Source organism: Chaetodon trifascialis, chromosome 9, assembly GCF_039877785.1.
Source record: "Chaetodon trifascialis isolate fChaTrf1 chromosome 9, fChaTrf1.hap1, whole genome shotgun sequence".
Classification (NCBI taxonomy): domain Eukaryota; kingdom Metazoa; phylum Chordata; class Actinopteri; order Chaetodontiformes; family Chaetodontidae; genus Chaetodon; species Chaetodon trifascialis.
In genome coordinates this window covers 24,773,904-24,794,591 of record NC_092064.1, presented here as the reverse complement: position 1 = coordinate 24,794,591, position 20,688 = coordinate 24,773,904, and the positions used below count along the sequence as shown (strand labels likewise).

General features: G+C 41.6%; 1 protein-coding gene across 1 annotated transcript in view; it reads left to right on the top strand.

Annotated features, from left to right (window-relative positions):
- The window catches only part of LOC139336689 (protocadherin-16-like), a 77,839-nt gene that overhangs the window by 38,609 nt on the left and 18,542 nt on the right, over positions 1-20,688 (top strand). The window contains exons 3-4 of the mRNA XM_070970868.1: positions 19,481-19,669; positions 20,359-20,590. Of these exons, the coding sequence (XP_070826969.1) occupies positions 19,481-19,669; positions 20,359-20,590 (421 nt within the window). The remainder of the gene's footprint in view (positions 1-19,480; positions 19,670-20,358; positions 20,591-20,688) is intronic.

Sequence of the window (20,688 nt, the reverse complement as noted above, 5' to 3'; positions counted from 1 at the left end):
CCCATGACTCGCCAGTAATCCACAGTTCCCATTTCCTATTGGCTTTTTGGATTACAATATGTTTTCTTTGTTCCATTTTTCGTTACTGCTGGTAACACTAAAACAGCCCACATAACCTTGGGTTTCTTTATGAAAGCCACATTTAATCCCTCATTACCCCACATCCAGGCATTTATTGAAATGTTTGCAAGCCGTGTATGTGGCCCTGCTGCGTTCAGCGTTTCACGGTTGAGAATTTCCAATGCATCTGTAATACACGCATGCCGATAATGCATCTTTTAGTAGCTCTTTGCAATGGCCTGTGTTATCTCAGGTTATTTTTTTTGTGTTCTCCCAAATGTCTATGAAAACCAGGGCCCCTTTTAGCAGCCGCAGTTAAAGACACTTTTGTTAGATACTGCAACTGTTTGTAGTTGAAGGGAATAGACTCTAGTGTGCTGATGTAATCTGTTAAAGGGAAGGAAAACATTGTATAGTTGTTGCTGAATGAGCCCTGGAAGGCCCCAGCCTCAGAGGAAACTGGGAACAGGGGGTTGGAGGATTAGTGTTTTTTCTCAGACTTTGGCTCTACTTTTCCCCACTTTTTCCTCACAGTTTTTTTCTCCAGCTTCCTTTCTTTGTAAAAGGGTACCACATTTGCTCCAGATCTCATGATACAATGCACCTTTTACACTTTAAGAGAAGTACGACTGGCAGATGCAAGTTACTGTTGTATGTTTACATAAAGATTACATGGAAGTACTTCACAATGGAAGATCAGTTTGCAGTCTGTGTTTTTAGACCCAAATCAATACAACAGAGCAAAGGACATCAACACAAAGAATCACTTCAATTTTCAGAGAAGAACTTCAGACTGTGAGCATAAGCATGTGGTCACATAATGGTTATGTATTATCTTGAGCGTTGTTGGTGTTCTTTAATGTGGCTCTATTTTCCAATCCCACTGCTTTCAATAAAGACTAGACATCAGCAGTTTTTAAACTGTGGAGTTCAAACCATAATTTTGCTCCCCTGTCATGTGAGCAAGATGCTTACAGTATATGAGCCTTGAGTTCCACAGTTTGAACGAATCGGAGAGCTTTTCCATGCCGCATCCCAAATTTGATGATTTCCTACTGAAAACCAAAACCAGGAAGTGCAATAATGGATGGGACCAACACTGAAGCTTCAATATCTCAGACGACACTGTGAAACATGATCTTTAATGCTGGTAGTAATGTTTTCATAGAGACTGCTGTGTCATAAGGCAGGGTTAATCAGCACCATAGGAGCGCCATGTGCCCGTCTGTTTCTCCTTCACTGTTGCTCTCCTACTGTTATGCTCAACTGGGTCACGTTTATCTTCTCCTCGGAAACCAGCTCTGCTCTTCTGGAGCAGTTGGCCCTGCTCAGTTTCAATTTTAAATGCATCTCTTCGTGCCGGAAACTGAGACATAGCAGATTAAAAATAATGCTCCCTTTTTTAACGGCTGGCAAAAGAGTTGAATGATCCTCTTCTTTCCTGTCACAAATTGAAAAACTAACCCTCTCTTACTTTCGTGTCATCTCAAGCAAAATCTCTCTCTGCTGTTTATTTTCGCTGGCTTGTTTATTTGGTTAATCTTTCAGCACTTCTTCCTTTGTCTGGCTGGCTTAGAGCTGCTCCGCCACTCGCACCAGCTCATCCACTACCCACAAAACCAGTGACCCCCCACGGCAGCCTCTCTGTTCGGCTTGGCTCTTCTCCCATTTCAGAAAGGCACCAGAAGCGTGAGACACAGATGCATGTGTCTTTTGGACAGCTTACCCTCCCTACTACAAGACTTCAATTTCCCTGTAATGCCTGTCATTAAACAGCCTACACTTCTCTTTGATCTGGTCATGGTCTGTGTCCTTCCTCTTTATCTACTCTCTGGCTTTCACGACCTGTCCTGTATGCCTGCTCTGAGCTATCACTGTGAATGCCGCTGTCTCTAAACAAGTATGTGCTCCAGCTTCTATGCTTACATCGAACTTGAAACATACTAGACATTTAATATCAGGAATAGCCTCGCTTACACGCTTTGACCATTTTTCATGTAACAGGTGCAGAGACTCAGTTCAAATTTAATGCCTCTAATACAAAAACCATATGAGGATTAATCTTTCGTCGGTTTTTTGTCAGCAGGAACACGTACCTGTCAGGAGAAATGCTTTTGACTATAGTTAGCTCCTTTGTGTGTTTCGGTCGACACATGAAGAATGAAAGGGGCAAGAAAATACAGAAAATGTTTTCAAGCTGGAAAAATAAAACTTATCAAAGAAGCTGTTAGAGAAATGTCACGTCCCCCTTATTCACAATCCCACATTTGCCCGTTTCAGAGTCATAGTCAGAGATATATGGATAGTCTGCCACTGATGAGGAGTATCATAGTAAATATGAGCAAAATACCAAACTTCCTCATCAAATATCAGCAAACTAATGCTCCATCCAAAGAAATTGGGACTAATTGCTGCTCATCCTTTGGTATCCTTTCACATAAAGCAATCACAGAGCAGCTAGGTTGGTAAACAAGATTAAACAGTGGGACTTTATATGATTTCAGGCTATTACAGTAAACATTTACCTCATGCGGTTTACAGTTCACTTTTGCTGCTGTATCATTCTCAGCTGATCTTAACTGTGCTTCATTTAAGGGAACAGACTGCACCAAAACATACTTGCCATCTTCCCCTTTCCCCAGTCAGATTAACAAGGAAGAGAAACGGTGGCCTTTGACTGTTGTTGTGTCTGTTAGGTCGGGCAGTCCTTACACCCTGTGACACATTCCACTCCTTCCGATAAATCTTTCTTAAGGAATCAAACTGTGATTTATTTCTGCCATTGTCACAAGGGTCTTGAGTCAAAGCGCTCAACAGAGAGTCACAGAGGTTAAAGCCCATGGTCTCCCAGCAGGATGTGATACATTAACCCATTCAATGCCTGCGTAATGTCCTCTAACACTGCCTTAATAGGCTAATTTGTTTTACTATTATGGGCCTGTTTGAAAGACAAATATGCATGACTATAAATAATTTGTTCAACTGGACAAATGTATTTGCAAGACACAAAACTAATGTAGAGTAATGAGTTTCAAAACCACACATGTACCACTGACAGGTGGTTCTGACACTCTGGGCCTTTTGTAATTGGGTTATTTTCTAAATGATGCACGTCAGTGAAGTGTGAAATATAGTTTCTCAACTCGTTAATTATTCAAGTGCATTTATTTATTTAGAATAAAGACATATAGACACAGAATGTTCTGCTGCTTATAGGTAACATTAAGAAAGCTGTACATCAGGAAAGAGCTTGTTGTCTGTGTTGTATGTTGTAACATTTTGTGGCAGAGAATTTGCAAAACTCCATTTTCAGTAAGTAATCTTAGATCTAAGACTAATAACAAATGAATCTTGGTAAATATATCATGTTACATTTTTGCAAAAAAAAAATACATTGACCCTGGTAAATGTGAGTGTTGGCTGTCAATTTAGTTTGATAGCTCTGCAGTAACTGGTGTGCAGCGATTGTCATACCACTGTTTTTTCCATTTCATTCACGTGTAAAAGTAGCAGTTTCTACTTGTTAAAAATAGATCTCTGACTAAAGAATTTGAGTGGATCAGCATTATTGGAGCTGAAAAAGCATCCGGTATGCTCCTGTGGATCAAGAGAGATACTGACATCAGCAGACAGAAATCTTTTGGCTCCTAGCTGAAGGTACAGTATGTCTGACGATGAGTAATTCTCCAGAGTATGGTCGTCACGCAAAACCGATGATGATGAAGCTGTGCTGGCAACCAGTTATCTGTTCTCACGCAAGAAAGGATTTGAGATTAACCACGGCACCATGACATGTGTTTTGCTGGAACACTGTCCCACCATAACCAAACAGCAAAAGTTCACGTTGAACTCGCTCAATGTGTCTGCAGATAAGGAGATGATAGATGATGACCTCCTCAGCTCTTCCATGTGTATGATGTATGCATTCGGTCATAATGAAGACGTTTCGCTGCTGTGTTCCTGAGGTCAGTCGAGCTCAGTGCAGTTTGTTCAGCTACCTCTAGCATTTTCATCACTCACAGAACAAGTAGCCACAAACTGAGCTGAAAAGAAACACAGAGGAGCTGGAAGTTGCGTTTCATCATAGCCAATGAAGCATTCACTCCAACATCTAAATGACAGAGTGAGAATGCTGCAGAATTGTAGCGTAACATATTAAAGCATTAGAAGAAATGCTGTCTTTTGGATTCACTCTCTTGTTAATAAGTGGGTTACTGCTCGTGGCTTATTTGAAGATCATTTGCCGGTCTAAGATGCCCTATAATATCATACCTCAGAAGATCAGAGAAGTCTCTAATTATGAAGTCAGAACAACATTTACTTGGCTCATGGAAAAACACAAAAGGCTCCAGGGAGACGTTAGGTGCCAGTTTATCTGTGATTTATATTACCCTTCCTTTTTCCTGGGCCGTAATTCACTTGTCTGCCACGGTTATTGATGAAGGTAGAAGAACCTCGTATGCCTCGCTGACACAAGTGGCGGGTGGCTGGCCACCAGATGAAAGACAGAATAGATGGTTGCTGGGCCGAAGGTCCCAGAGGGCAGCTGGACATTTGGCTGACCTGTGACATAGGACCTCACATGTTAGCCAGAACTTTCTGCTTGATTGCATTAGATTAGGTATGCCTCGTACCCTTTTCTGTGTAAATCACACACACACACACACAGATGCATGAAGTCTCATAAACATGGTCAAGTATTGTGTGTATAGGTGGGTAGGGGTCAAGAGAGACTTCTCAAGATGTCCCAAGACTCACAGACACACAGAAAATATGTGGTTTTAGCTAAAACTTTAAACTCACTTTATTAAAACTCACGTTAATCACTAAGATGTCAAGACAAGAATAAGATGGGAAAACAATACAGCATTCTGGGAGAAATTGAAGTTTTTAGGAAGTGGTTTGTACAGTCATTTTCACTCATTCATCGTGTATACCTTTCACTTCAGGGTCACAGAGTCTGTAGCCTATCCCAGCATGCATTGGGTAAAGGTCAGGAAAACACCTAGGACATGCTTCCTACTCATCTCAAGGCATGTCACACTAAGCTGATAAAGGTCTTGACTCAAAGAAATAATGTCTTTTTTCTTAAAGATGAATTGCCTTTCCATTCGACATGTTTTTTAGTTTTGAGTCAAGAAAGGAGTTCTGTTCAAGCCACTTCTCTAAATCTTTCTTTACCTGCGACCATTTTTCTTTGCGAGACCTCACCAGGAGCCATTGCCCACAACAAAACAGCAGTTGATGGGGGGATCTGGCCAGAGCACATCCTTTTACGTAAACGTATTTGGTGTTTGTGCGAGTGCATGGTCTGATGACATTGCCATTAAGATCAAGCAACATATTGATATGTATATCAATGTATATTAATATCATGCGTGATCATATTAAGTAGTTCACGCAGATCTAACAAAGACAGCCATGTTTGTCTGAAGCTTTCAGACAAGTTTTCATCAAAAAACAGTTTGTAATACTAACAGTAAATAGTTAAATACCATGCGTTTCTGTGATTTGGGTGAATTTGCCCTTTAACATTGTACTTCAGCAGACTAACAACAGATGCAAATGTGCGTTCAAAACTGTGATTTACTCATACATAACAGAGTGGAAAGTTTCATCACTGAGCTCTTTCCACCACATGTGCACAGAAGGAATTCTCTTGCACAGCTGGGCAAGCAATTAATTCTGAAGCATGTATCCAGACACTTGATGATAACAACCCCATCCTATGTAAGTCTTGTTGCTCAGCAAAAAGCAGGAAATGTAATCACTGAACAGACTCAGGCTTGTGGATAAGTGCTGTCGGGGAGTGTGTGAGGTAAATTTGAGGTGTGTATCAGTATACCATGGGGATCATCGGGGGAAATCCTGGCCAAAGCTCAGCTTTTGTGTAACCCAAACAGGTTTTTATCTTTCAAATAGATTAAATATGTTTAATTCAGACTTGCATGTATTCCTTTTAGGAGCTTGCGTGAGTGTAATCTTGCGGAGGACATGTTTACTGTGGAAGTCCCTTTTGGTCTGAGAAACAACTGAAGTGCTCACTGACTACCTTATGTATACTCAGAAGGGATTGTTTGAAATGAATCACATGAAGGAGGGGACTGGACATGTATACAAGATAAAATATAATTACCCTATCACCTAAATATTTTGCTGAAAACTAAATAAATATCCTAGTGAGGAAATGAAACCCACCTATTGCTTTGGAGGCTCAAAAGAATTTGTGTGAAAAGAAAAAAATTGCTCATGAATCACAGCAAACATCTCAGATGGTAAACATACAAATATCAGATAGTAACCGTATTGAGCATGTCAAAGCGGAAACCGGCTCTAACATAACAGAAAGTGTTTCAGTTTAGGAGGTGACGTAGTTTTACATGTGTAAATATGGAAAATCTCATTATCACGTTTTCTAGCAAGTTAGAAAACAAGATGAAAGCGTAATGATGACGGAGTGCCAGTATCTCCATCCATCTCCACGTGACAGAGCCACAGTTTTATGTGAAGAACAGCTGTTGTTTGTTGTTGGCAGCGAACTGTTTGGAAAGTTACGGTACATATTGCGTGTGTGTCTGTGTGCACTCATCTGTCTAGCTGTACATGATCTTTTGTCTGCTCAGAATGAATCTCTGTTGACTCGCAATTATGTGACTCGGTAAAACAAAAGAAAGAGATCCAAACAGACACTCAGCTCTCCGTACCGTTTCCGTTGCCAGAGCGTGCCGTCTTAATGTGTCCAACCCACGTCTGAACCAGGGATGACTTCCTTCAGGATTGAGCTTACAGTTAAACAGGCTTTACAGGAGAAACCGCGTGTGACCCCTTCCTGGGCAGTCTTCATTTGTTTGCGATGTTTATCAGCCGGTGACAGGGTCTGTTTATGTGTATGGTTCCAGTAGGCCTTCATGACCCCAATGCCCTGACTCACCCCCACCCCCCGCTCCTCTTCCTCAGCTTGCAGAGAGCGACGGTAGAGAGTGATTCAGTTATTTTCCCTCAGGACTGATTATATTACTACAAGACTAGCACAGTGACGCTGTGGCTGCTGGAGGTGGGTTGCAATCACTCCCTTCTAATCAGTAGACCTACACTATGTTTTAATGTTTGCATGGATAATGAATTTCAGAGAATCCATCACGATGTCAGAAAACTCTTAAGGACATTCAAGATCTATCTTGAAACCTAAAAACAGATGGCTCCATTGACTAAAATTGAATTGCGTCCAATCCGTCACACAGATGTGACTCAGACTGAAAAATGCTGCTGAAATGTGTTATGTAGACTGCTTAAGAGCTGTCTGCTGAAGACTAACACCTTTGTGTTATTAACAATATAATAACCAGTTTGTATGTGAGGACGTCAGACATTTTAGATTGACTAAGAACTTCAGGACAGTCACATGGAATGATAAATAACGTGGGTGGGATGCCATCTGTTTTAATAAAGCAACTGAACAGTTACTTCTTTAAACATACTGTTAACACTGTTAACTGTGTAAATAAATGGCCTTTATTGAACAGGGGTAACAATGAAGCTTTGAGAATGGCTGATAGGTGGACTGACATGCTGGTACCACATGCTGCATTATGCTCAAGCTAAAGTTGGTCAACTTCATCATCATGGGGAGCAGCTGCTGCCTGGGGTGAGAAAACTGAGTAATAGGGCGAGCTGTCACTTAGTGGAGCCACAGCCTAATGCATTTACAGAACATGTAAGCACTGCGCTGATGATCTATTGATTTATTTACATTTTACATCACTGAAGTAAGTGGCTCTGTCAAACTATTTCTAGTACCGACCTCAAGGACAGCAGCTCTTTTGTGTAAGAGTCTCTGACATAATGCGTTGAATCTAAAATACAGTTTCAACAAATGACATGTTGTAAACGCACACAACAAAATGCACTTTAGAAACCTTTATTGTGTGTTGAAAAATCCTTGTGCTTGGTTTGTTGCAAATATAGAATACCTTCCCATCAGCAGTTTATTTGTGTGATCCTCCTGTGAGACTGGACAGGTCTAGACATTCAACATAAGCAACTACACACAGTGACACAATACTGTCTCTGCTTTCCAAACTGCCTGTTTTAATTACTGTTTTCCAGCAAGCTGAGATGAAATTACAATGGCAGTCAATAAACATGCCCTTCATACTTCGTGACTTTTAAATCTCTACTCTAAGATCAACCACCAAAAAATGTCAGTGTTTTCAAGAAACTGCCTCTTGTGCAATGCCTTTCCCATTTCCTACCCTCTGAAAGACGAAGGCAGTTGAGAGTCTTGATATTTCATTAGGGCCCTTCTGGTGCTGTGTAGTAAGAGTTGGAGAGATCTGGAAGACTCGAGTCCCTGCCACACCACATATCTGGCTCCCCCTGCTGCGCTGGGAAACTTGACCAATCCATCCTTGTTTTACTATAATTGCTGACCTCAGCGGTGCCTCAGAAACAATACTGTAAATGCACATAAAGTGAGTATGGCTTGTATGTATGTGACTACATGTCTGTATCAATATCCATATGTGTTGCAGAGGCGGCATCTGTATGTGGTTCTGTGTGCAGGGGAGAGTTCTGCAAATCGAAAACCCCCTTGAAAGAATATTAAAGTAAAAAAGAGAGATCTGCTTTATGATCAAGCTATCAGCACAGAAAATATAATTCAATCTGATGTCTCCAGTGTGTTCTTCATTATTAGTGATTACATGTGCTGCTTTGAGTTTACCACCAAATGATAGAATTAGCATGTGGTTGCATGGTATTGGCTTTGAATGTCTGCTGGAGAATATCAATAGATGAAGTGGCTCCTAGAGCGTTTCGGCAAATTTGACTCCACTGGTTCTCTATTGATGAATGCAGTGCTCTTTGTTGCCAGTTTTGATCACAAATTTACTCAAAGACATTTTGATCACAGCAGTGTAGCAGCCTGTCCTGTAGACCTGGTTCACACAGAGAAGAGAGGACAAACGACAGTATTGAATATTCTCATCAAACAGTCTTGTGGATCTCTGGGAACCAGGGACCAATCTGGCTCTGCAACCGCATCTGTGCTGTGTTTGTGCATGCCATGCTCAGTGGGCATTCTCCCACCCACTGCAGGCAGCTGTAGCACTAGCCTAGCCCACATCAGTGCTCCTGCACCCCCGCATGCTGTGCATGGTTCATATTAGCTCCCCTCCCACCTATCCAGACCCTGGGATCCATCGCCTGGTCTGCCTCAGCAGACCAGAGCTCAGCACAGCTATTGGATGGCTGTGAAAGGGATGACTAGCTGAAAAGGAGCCAAGCAAGAGCCTGACAGGCCCTGCTCTGTGGGTATCTGATGCAAGGTTACCTCCCCTGCTAGAAGTCTTGTGAGAGCGGATCCACTCAGCAAGCTTGCAGCATCAGTTCATCTCCCACACTGGACCTTGGGCAGGTCTCAGGGGGTTTAACTGGCTTTGTTGGTGACTTTTGTGGTGATGTGGGTTTACTGGAGGTTACCTGATGCGGAATCATTGTCATGTCAGATTTGAAAATGCGGTGTGTGTGCAGTGTGTTAATGCTCCAGTTCACCTTGACTTTTATTCTTTGCATTAGCGTAATCAAAAAAACAAAACAACAAAAAAAAAAAACACTGAACAAAAAATCAACAACATCTGCAAGGTAGCTAATGGCAAACAATTTTACATCCATTAGACATATTAAACTGGGGTAAAAGGCAGCCTCCTCCGACCTCCTTGTTTGTTTTAACTGCTCTACCTTCCACATTTTTTCATTTTCATTCAAAACGATTATTCTCAAACTCAAACCAGCAATTTTGTCTTTGTTTTCTTTCCATTGGCTAATTAGTGGTCAGCGTGCACAAGAAAATAGTGGCGCGTTTGTTTCTCCCATTTGACCTGTGGAAAATAAACAAGCTAATGTTTTAAGCAGGAGCCTCTCAGATGGGTCACTGAGCTGCTTCTGTCATTCCAGGTGGCCAAGGGTTAACGCCACACACACACCAGTTCACTTATGCTTCCAGTAGAGTTTTTGTCTTATTTATTTTTCCAGCCAGAGTAAAAACTTCGCTTAGAATTATCCCTGATAAGAGATTGTCAGCGGTGGTAATGCGTACATTATGGCAACGTCCTCGCCAGCTGTGAACCTACATTAAGGTTAGCAACACGTCTGCGTGTAGGCCTTTCCCAGGACCCGCCTGCTAACTTTTCCACCGATGTGCTTTCCAAAATTAAATTGCATTGCATTGCAATGTTTCTTTTGCTTTTATTCTGTCTATCTACAGGGCATTTTAAATAAGAGCTACATATCAAATACTCCCAGTTTACCTGTTGGGATCATGGTTCATGTCAAATGTTGACTGGGTTAGTGCACACCAGAGAGCTTTTAAAAACACCTTAAAGTTGTTCTCAAGGTGTTGAAGTCACATTCCTTCTTGTAGACATACAGTAGTACTATACACTGAATCTTTTTATGGAGCAGCCACTTGCGTGTATCTACTCTACTTCCTTCCCCTCAGTCGGCTTTTTTGTCATCATTATTGCAATAATTTGTATTTAATTAACCTGCGCTGAGCTGAAAAATAGTATTGCATGCCTGATCTTGAATGTAGCTTCCCCTCCATTCAACTCTGTCAGATTTACCTTTTCCCTTTGGCTGCACAATATCTCTCCTCACAGCTCACTTTGCCTTTTCTGGAACCCTTTTCCCCTTAAATGGTTTGATGCTTAATCACTTCCAGATGCAAGGTCTAGATGAAAGACAGACGCGTCACTTTTAGAAGAAAGTCTAATGAAAGATTTTAAAAGATGCAGGCCACCTAACTCCCAACCACTGAAGTTTGTCACAACTCTTACACTGCAAACTATAAAGACTGAATATTGTGAGACTTAAAAAAATGTGTGCTGTTTTGGAACCCTGAGGGCCTTGAGGCAAGTCTGAACTCTATTTAAAAAAGAAGCGATATTTCTATAGTCTATATATAGACTCTATATTTTTTATGTTGTTAGATTCAGTCAGACCCTTACTATTGCAGCAGTAGGGGTATACCAGCAAGACGGTGTCTAGCCATATAGCACTATACTGTGAAAAGCTCTTGTCAAATTCTTAGTCCTGCTATCATGTCGTGGCATTTATATTCTTGAAAGAATAAATGTAATTCAGTAATAGCAATAGTAATAGTAATTGTTTAAAGTAAACAAATGAATAAAATTTAGAGAGTGAGAAGTCTAAATGGGCGAATTTACTGAAAAAGCCTTGTTTTTTGGACGTGGACAAAATCTTTGGCAGCATAAAAAATGTTAGCATTCTGGCATGATGTTCTTAGACTGCATGTTATAACACATTAAATTCAACACAATGACCTTTTACTCACTTCAGACACAGGAACCCTGTCATGATGTTTTGACTGACTTTTTTCCAGCGGTGTAGTAGTTGTGGTGAGTGATGTGTGAGAGGAAAGGAAAGAGACAGAAACTTTATCCTGTCCTGTGTCTGCACTCTAGCACTGAGTGTCATTATATCCCTGTCTGCTATATTACCTCTCCTCTGTTCCCCTGCCAGATATGTGGACCTTACACCATACTAACCTGCTGCCCTTAACCCAGGTCCTCCACACTTATGTCAGTGCACTACACAGAGACAGATGAAAAGCTGCTGTTCATGGAACCATTGTTGATTTAGAAATCAATACTTCTTTGTCTACCCGTGTCAGAAAGTAGTTTCCTTTATGCCCTAAAAGAGCTGAGACTATCCCACTCTGAGAAACTAGGGCAGTAGAACCTGCTGGGGCCGTAGGCTTGGCAAAATATTGCTCTCCTGCTACAGACATTTCCAAAGGCGGCCAAAAGTTACTTACACTGGGCAACCTAATCATGTTGAGACTATAATTCTGGAAAATTTACTGTAAAATATTATCTGTTTTCATGTTTATCCTTCAGCACATGTGTAATGGATTTTATTAGTGTTCATCTACAGTTCGAGTCTGGTCAAATCATTAGCCCTGCAAGGACAGTTGGAACTCATTTCTATGGTGAAAGGACAATTCTGGATGATATGATTTGGCAACTATCACATAACTGTATATTTTTGGAGAAATCAGTGGGATTAAGATGGTTACTGACCTTGACAGTTATATGGTGTTTCACAGGGATACCCCAATACAGCAGATGTATTTTAATGGACATCTGGACAGAGAAAGTACTTGACAAATCTGGAATAGATTGTTCAAGCCATGCAGGGTTACCGAGGGAGGTTTTGTGAATTTGAATTGCAAATAATGAATACAATTCTACATAGCTGTTTGTTCTGTAATTAGAAATATGTCGCTGAGCCAGTACCAGTGTAATGTTGCTGAGGCTTTCACAACAGAAATTATGCAAAGGATAATTGAGAGCTGATGTAAAATTTTCATTCAAAGGCGTCGCGCTTGAATTGCTGTATTTGAGTGTTTCCTGTGAATAGAAGTTATTTGGCTGGCCACACACAAAGATTTGCTCCCAACCAAGAGGATTTTTTCCAAAACCAGTGGGGTTGAAGACTACCATGGAAAAAAAAATCCTTGGATTAGTTCTTATATTAATCCATCCATCCCTTCAACACTTGAGTGTTCATGTGACCTATGTGCTCTTTTGTCTTGCGCTACCTCCAGATTAACATCTTGCTTATTCCAAAACTGATAAGGTGTGTCAGAAACTGTTGGCTGGATTTCAATTAAATTCACTGTGGATATTATTTGTTCCCAGAGGGTGAATATGCTTCCTTATGCTTCTGACCACTCCCTGACCTTTCCTGCAACATCACTATCAAGCCATTTCCATTTGTAGACAAGGAATATCAAAATGTATCACACAGATTGCCTTGACAGAGACTTAATCGACTTGTGGCCTTTCTCTAGTGCCACAAACATTTCATTATAACCACAAATTACATTCTTGTAGAGCCTCAACTTATTGGAAAAATTTCATTTCCAAAGTTAAACTAGCATGTAGCTGATAGTGAGTCACTTTGCAGTGCAAGCAGCCCCTGCTCCTTCACCCAGTGTAAAGGAGCAAAGCTATGCATTTTTAATGAGCTGTTGTTCTATAAGTACTAAAATTAGCTAAGTGAAATAGCACAGAAATTGTTAAATAGCACACCCCCTTCCAAAAAAGTGCCTTTTATTACATTATGCTCATGTCACATGTACCTTTGACAGCTAAGTATAGCGTAGCATAGCATAGTCTTTCAGCCAGGTGTTGACTCTGGCTTTCTCATGCTATGTAGACTTCTCTGTACACGAGCTGAGGACCACAACAAGGCAACTGGGATGATTCTTGAACATCCTTCAGTCTGTCTTCTGAAATTTCATTTCTTTTTTTTTATCACACTTTGATAAAACAGCCAGACATCACAGGCCACAGTTTGGCAGTATTTAATGTCACAAATTCGTAGACCTTACACATGCCTTAAACTATGCAGTGAAGATTTCAGCTTTTTGTCTCCTGAGTAACCACCAAAATCTTTCACACATGGTTGGTTGGACTCCAGACAATACTGTCTGTGCGGCAAATGTTTGGAGTTCAGATATATTCATCAACAGTGTGTGGGCTTCTTCCTGGGCTGGTGTGGTCTCTGTCTGGGTCTTTCGTGTGGTGGTGGACATGTCACAAAGTCTCTGTCTTGCCTATCTGCTACTTTAGTGAGTAGTGAAAGAGGCCTTTAGGAGGTCTCCGCCTCGCTCTCCTCATCTGCGCTCTCCTCAGAAGTGATGCCAGGACAATACAGGGAGAGGAGTGTGCAAGGCTTCACACCAGCTGTGAAAGCTCAAAGCAACTCCTCGTCCAGATTTCTGCAACTCGCCCACTCGTTTGATTTCTCTGAGCCCACACTTTCCTCTTCGCCTTTACTGTCTTCTAATGATCTCCATGTCACTCCATCAATCTATCACATGCTACATCTCATTGCTCTTGCAGGAGTCCTGCTATTAGAGGCTTAATTGACCATGTCTGTGAGAATGAAACTGAAATTATGTTTGATATTGATTATCTGCCATTATTGAATTAATATCTGGAAAGTTTCAACCTTCTAGGACATGACCTAGCTCATATTGCTGTAAATATCTGGTCAGGTTGACTTAATTTGTGGTACTGGAGTTTAAGCTTCCTATCATAAAGAAGACAGCAGAAATCTCTCTTGGTGGCAGAATACTCAGTTCCCTCACCTTTTGACTGCAGTCTCCACAGTTTAGTAAGTCAGGTCCTCTCTATTCTAGATCCCTAGGGATGGAAACTTGCCTCTCTTCAACATCTATACTGATCTCTGTAACTTAAAGGTGCAATGTGTAAGATATGGCCAAATAAATTACATCATCAGTAGAACGTGATGAAGTAACAGTTCTGATGTTATATCAAAGACATCTGTGTACTGTGCTGTAGACATGTCTACTGAGGTTAGCATGCTAACCAGCTAGCCCAGGCCTGTCCTGTCTCATAACACCACTTTGTACTTTGTTTCAGCTGTGTGTGCGAGCAGTGAGTTTGCTACGTTTCACAAGCTCTCTTAGCTTTTTTAGTCTAACAAATGAGCACAATAAACCCCAAAAATGTCAAGAAAGGAAATATTCTTACATCTGTTTTCCTTATTAAGCAGAAAAATACAACAGTATACCTTCTGAACACTCGACAGAAATAAAAAGCTCACCAAAACCATCTTGTCTTTCCAGTGTTACAACAATCAACAACCTGTTTTGGTTTTTCGAGTTAGATGTGAAAATACTTTGGCTCTAGACGCTGCTTTTCCACGCTGGTGATGATTGGCCTTCCACTCACTGCACTGCCGCTTTAATCCTTTCCTGTCCCCACCTGCTGTGTCTTCATCGTCCCTGGAGTCAGAGTCCTGCTCTGAGTCGCTGTAAATCACCTCTGCATTATTTTCCCTGCTGTCAAACTGGCCTCCTTCAGTCTCTGAGGCTGTTTGGTCCGGATCTGTCCTTGATCGCTGTGAGGCTGTTGAGCCTGGTTCTGTTGCCCGTGCCATAAATACCAACAATCCCCTGGTGCTCCAAGCTCTTGGGTGCAGCACATTGCCGTCAGTAGAACCACTAGTTGCACAGTTAACTGAGTTAACAAGCTAACAGCAGTAGCTACAACCAAGATGGCTACAGCAAAGAATATAGTGAGCAGCAGTAAGCAGTTAGTCTGTGATATGCAGCCCCTTATTTGTTTGGAGTTTGACAGTCGGCTAATGCTTCCACATCGTACCATTAAGCACTTCTTTAAAGCTATCTCAGATGCATGGCCAGTGTGCACATAAGAGTGTGTCAAGTAACAGCACTTTTCCAGTAAGTTAAAAGCAGGCTCAGTCATAAAGTTGATTTTAAGAGAATTAGAAATGTCATCCTGTATTTTCTCAACATCTCTTTATGCCACAGAGTTTAATTTGGGCCACAGTAGCCGCTGCTTCATACTCATCTGTGCTTGGTTTGTTTGCAAAGAGTTTGCGGTGAATACAAAGAAGATTTCGGTGTAATCGGAGTGCAGAATTAACTTGGTCTCGCTCGTTTGCTCCACAGGTATCACAAGACTGTGATGAGCAGTGATTTTATCCCCAGTGTTTGTACGCTTGTGTCTTTGCTTATGCATCGAAGGTACACTGAAAGGACATGTGCATGCAGAGTTTGATTGATGTGTGTGATAATTTCCAGTTGGCAAACATTTACATGCGCACTCCGTCATTTGTGGCCTATTTGGATTGGCAGAGGTGCAGTCCTGATTGGCTGCTTTCACTGAGGACTTCAGGAGACAGATTTGTTTGACTGGGCATTCTAAAATACGGGGAGCATGATTAAAAACTACATCGCCTTCATTTCACCCCTTGTTGGCCTCCATGGTTTCGGCTCTACATCATTAGTTTGCTCATAGGTTTTTGCACTATTTCTTTCCACTGTGGAGCTTTTTTTGCATGTCTGCACAATGAAGATGGATAGAGGAGCAGTAGCTTGGGCAAATAAGGTCACGCTGACATACATGTGTTTGAATTATCCGCAAAAATTTAAGAACAAGAACTAGAAAGCCACACTGGTCAATCATATATTTGTACGAGAATTCTAATTGAACTTCTGGGAAATTTATCTCTAAAAATAGAAAGCACCCAAATCCTGAGCTTGTTCTTTTCCAGGCCTGGCTCTCTCTCAGACCACAGTGAGGACATTAGATGGGCCAGAACGCTTTGGAGCATCCAAAAACCTCAGGATCATTATTCCATTTGAACATATTATACATAAACATATAAAGGCATGTTCTCTCCTGTGAATCCTGTTCTCTTGATTGGACAGTCAGTCAGTCAGAAAGTCTCCTCTGGAAGGCTCCTGGAATCTGATGGGAGAACCGCAAAGTGTCCCAGTTATCTTTGGATTCCCCCAGCTTGTTTTACTAAAGAGTCGGCCAAACGTTGCCTTTCCCCTGCTGATAAGACAGCTTCCATCATGCCTCACTCACACACACCGAGTGTAGGGAGACTACTGCTGGCTGCTGCTGATGATCTAAGATTACTCCTGCTTTTGAACTTTTAATCCAATAGAAATAGATGGTTTGTGCAATAACTATACATTGCAATGGAAAGCATAAAAAGTCAGTGGGAAACAGAAAGAGAGGCCCCTCGTGTCCATGTCAAGATGGATACGACAAAGTGGTGAGTGGTATTTTTCCTACTTGACTTCATACATGACTGGCACGTCTTAAATGACTTTCTTGGTTATAAATAGTTCCTTTTCCCCAAAATGTACAATATGCCCATATAGAGGAGGTGTTGCGGTAACTGTAATGTACTCACTGCATGTGGGTATGTAGTTAGGCTTTGTTACTAAAAAGATAGAACAAAGAACGTCTGAAAGGGAAATAAACAAGTGTGCAACTGTGTTGTCAAAGTAATGAGATGAATGATGGATGACTTCTTGCTGTGACTGAACTGAAGCATTTCTCAACATCCCAAGCATGCTTCAGTCTTTATTCAAGACTCTGTAAGAATTTTGTTTTGTCTGTTAAGATTTACCCTTGCTGTGTTGATTTATCCTGATCTTTGATGCTAGAGGACACATTTTATTAGGTATCCTCATCTCTCAGGGTTCTTGGTTTGGGGTTTGGCTAATTGTCCTGCTCATATTTCATTTGCATATGGCCCCATATGTCCTTTCATATGGGTGGCTAGCAAATTATAACCTCCTGAACAGACAAGTCTCTGTGCTCCACCAAGTTGACACTGATACGCTGCTATTAACTTAGAAATGAGAGTGGAATTGAACACTCTCTGCAGATTCCAAAATAGACTGATTGCCTCGGGCAGTCTACTTACAGTGGTTAGGATTTATGCAAATGTTAATGTGTGGTTTATAATCTTACAATACATTCCACACAAAGGTCATACGTTTAACTCATGGAGCATATTGTTCCCAGGTTTTTCAAACCACATAGTATGGCTCAAAATATGCTCATCACTTTATTCAGCACATGGAGCACTGGGAGAAGTGTAATTATTAAAGCACTGGATCCTCCTCATGTAAATTAATTTCATGGCATACACATCACTCAATCCCCTGTCTCTTCTGAAAAAGCGCAGTATCTCTACAGCACACACGGCACCACTGTACTTTGCTCATGTTTAAACTCCTTAAACTCATAGTGAACTCTGTGAATTGTGTGCTCAGTGTGAACACACCAGCAAGTTTTGCTGTCTGTCATTATAGATTCATAGAGTGAAAAGAGCTCCAACTCCCAACCCACCATAAGTAACTTTCATTTTCTTTTTTCATCTTTTTGCTTTCATTTTCATTTCAGTTTTCATATTATAAATATAAATGTAGGCCTTTTACATCTTACTTTTTACGAACTGTATGTGGGTGTATTGTGTAGAAAAAGTTTTTATGGATGCTTGTGGCTAAACTGGAAAGCAACAGGGAGTCTCCGCAAATAGGATATACATTCAGTGCCTGTCACGAATGGGCCGGTCACAAGAGAGGAGATATTTTCCTCGATTTGCTGGGAGATGTGTGTGGAATATTTTTTTTTTCGTTTTGTTCAAGACCCAGGTATTTCTAAAATGCTCCCTCAACTTTGCCTCCAGCTGACACTCATCATACAACTGTGAAGAAAACAAGCATATAAAGCTGTGGGTTGTTATGAGTACCTTGTCCCTCTGCAAAATGATAAAATATTCCAGTGTGTTCGGTTTGCTGCAGCCTCCACGCGTTAAAAGATGGAGTAGCTTTCTTGTATTGCTCTTGGTTTCCCCTTTCCTCGTGTGGTTTATTATTCTTCTCTTTGGCTTGTGTCGTTGCCAGCTTTACAGCTCTCTCACTCCTGCACCCCACTCACCCTCTGTTACAGTCCAGAGTGTGGGGCATGCTCTCTGCTGAGTTCCCCGTCTGCCATCTGCTCAGGAAAGAGACGGAGCCTGAATTATTGCCGCCAAACCTTCATCACCTCAAATGAATGATTTCCATCTACTCACACTCACACCAATGCCATCTTTAAAAAGTCAGCTTTTGATGATAAGCATGACCTGCCTTATTTTTCTTGGCAATATTCCTGTTTTACACAGAGGAGGCTCCCTGCCGCTGAGTGTTGAAGCACCACAGCATGAATTGAGCTACTATTTCCTTCCAATTAGTGTTTTCCTAAAAAGATTCATCTATAAAGGATGTAAGGAAGGAGAATTCTAATCAACTTGTGAGGTTTAACCCTACTGTAATCTCTCACAAAGTGCGATCCAAAGCCAACACTTGCAAACAATTATACTGCTGGTACCCAGGGGCCTGATCTGATTGGTCTATTTGCCTTGTGCTGTCTTAGGAGATCCTGTAGTAATTGAGTCGGCTCCCTGGCTGATGGCTTGTGAGCTGCTTTTATAGCTCCAGCGGTTCCAGCCCTCTGTAGATGCGCGGCATTATTAAAACCAGACCACAAGTGGGACATTACATTAGGGTATAATATGCTGCACTGAAGCATACTGTGTGGTATCCCACTGTTCCCCAGCAGCCCCGGTCACTGTCCTTTGTAGACAGACGCCACTCCTGTAGCAGGCAGTTTTCCCTGCTGGCAGCCCTCCCAGAGCCTGTAGAAGTCATTCTCCTTCCCGCCACCCTCCTTCATTCCCTCAGAGCCCCTTTCTGCCAAAGGGCCTGTTTGGCTCATGCTCTGGCTCAGATAAACAACAAAGATCATGTCCAAAGATGCTTTCAAATGGCACCTGGTATGGGGCTCTTGTTTCAATTTGTGGATTGCCATCACTCTTACATCCCTCTAATAGAATTTAGATTTAATCTGCTGTGGCTTTAGAGTAATATTATTAATGAGTATGGAAACTGCTGAGTTTATCCAGTAAGATATTTCCCTTCCAACTTAATAAATTTTAATTTTAATGCACAATGTTGGAATGTTTAACCAATAGCATGTTTTCTTCTCTGTAGGTGACTGCGACAGATGCAGACGGCGGCTCCTTTGGCTCCATTACCTACTCCCTTGGTTCTGGCATCAACAGCGCTGTTCCCTCTCGGTTCACCATTGGCAAGGAGACCGGCCAGATCTGCACCAGTGCTGCACTAGACAGAGATCAAGGCCCGGCCAGCTTCGACTTTACTGTTACTGCAGTGGATGGGGTGAGCCACCGCATTTTGAAATCATGCTTAATATGAATCCATTGAGCCACAGAGTAATCCTATAAACACAGCAGCCGTGCTTTTCATATGGACAGGAGAGCAAAGACATGGCCAACTGTGCAGAAAAACTTTGATTTGAGAAGCCAAGTAAAAAATAAAAGCTTGAATGGCTCTCCGTGGCAGGCTTACTCAAAAGTTAGCATATCCTGTTCACTTTATGCCAAATAATACTCAAAAAATAAAAGGTTTAAAATGAAAGAAAATTACTACAGCCATGTTAAAGCAATCAGATGGAGAAATGCTTCAACTGTCAGGCAGTAATATTTTAACAAGTTGGACTGCTGCCTCTCTCGTTTTTGCCACCTGGTCCAAATGAAAAGCCTACACTGTATTTTCTGCAAATGAAAAGCCTATGAAACAGATTGTTTGATTGCGGCAAGCCCTCGCACCCACCACGGGTCATGGCATCTTGCTCTTTCCCAAGGGAAACTATCAATCTGTAGCCCTGCACGAACCTGCTGAGACTATATTTTAGAGGCTACGCCATACATCGAAATTTTAATAGGGTTTACTGCTGGTTTTTACTTGCACCATTAACATGGCCTAAATCCTACTTTCAGGTGTGTTTTTTCTGTTCATGATTTAATGTGTGTGACGGCATAACAAAAGAGCTTTTGTTTCCTCTGCAGGGTGGACTGAGCTCAGTTGCCTATGTGAAGGTAGATTTGGTCGACATTAATGATAACAGACCCGCCTTCTACCCAGTCAGCTATGCTGTCAGTCTAAGCACGCAGAGTGCCCCTGGGACATCTGTTGTAAGAGTGACGGCCTATGACCCAGACTCAGGCGAGAATGGCAGAATTACATACAAAACAGTACCTGGAGGGGCCTCCCCTTACTTTACTCTAAACAAAGACACAGGTTGGCACCAGTACTTTTCCAGTTCCTTATATCTTGCGTGATTTATAATGATGTGTAATGCAGAAATGGCCTGTTTCAACCTTCTCTGCGGCTTTGTC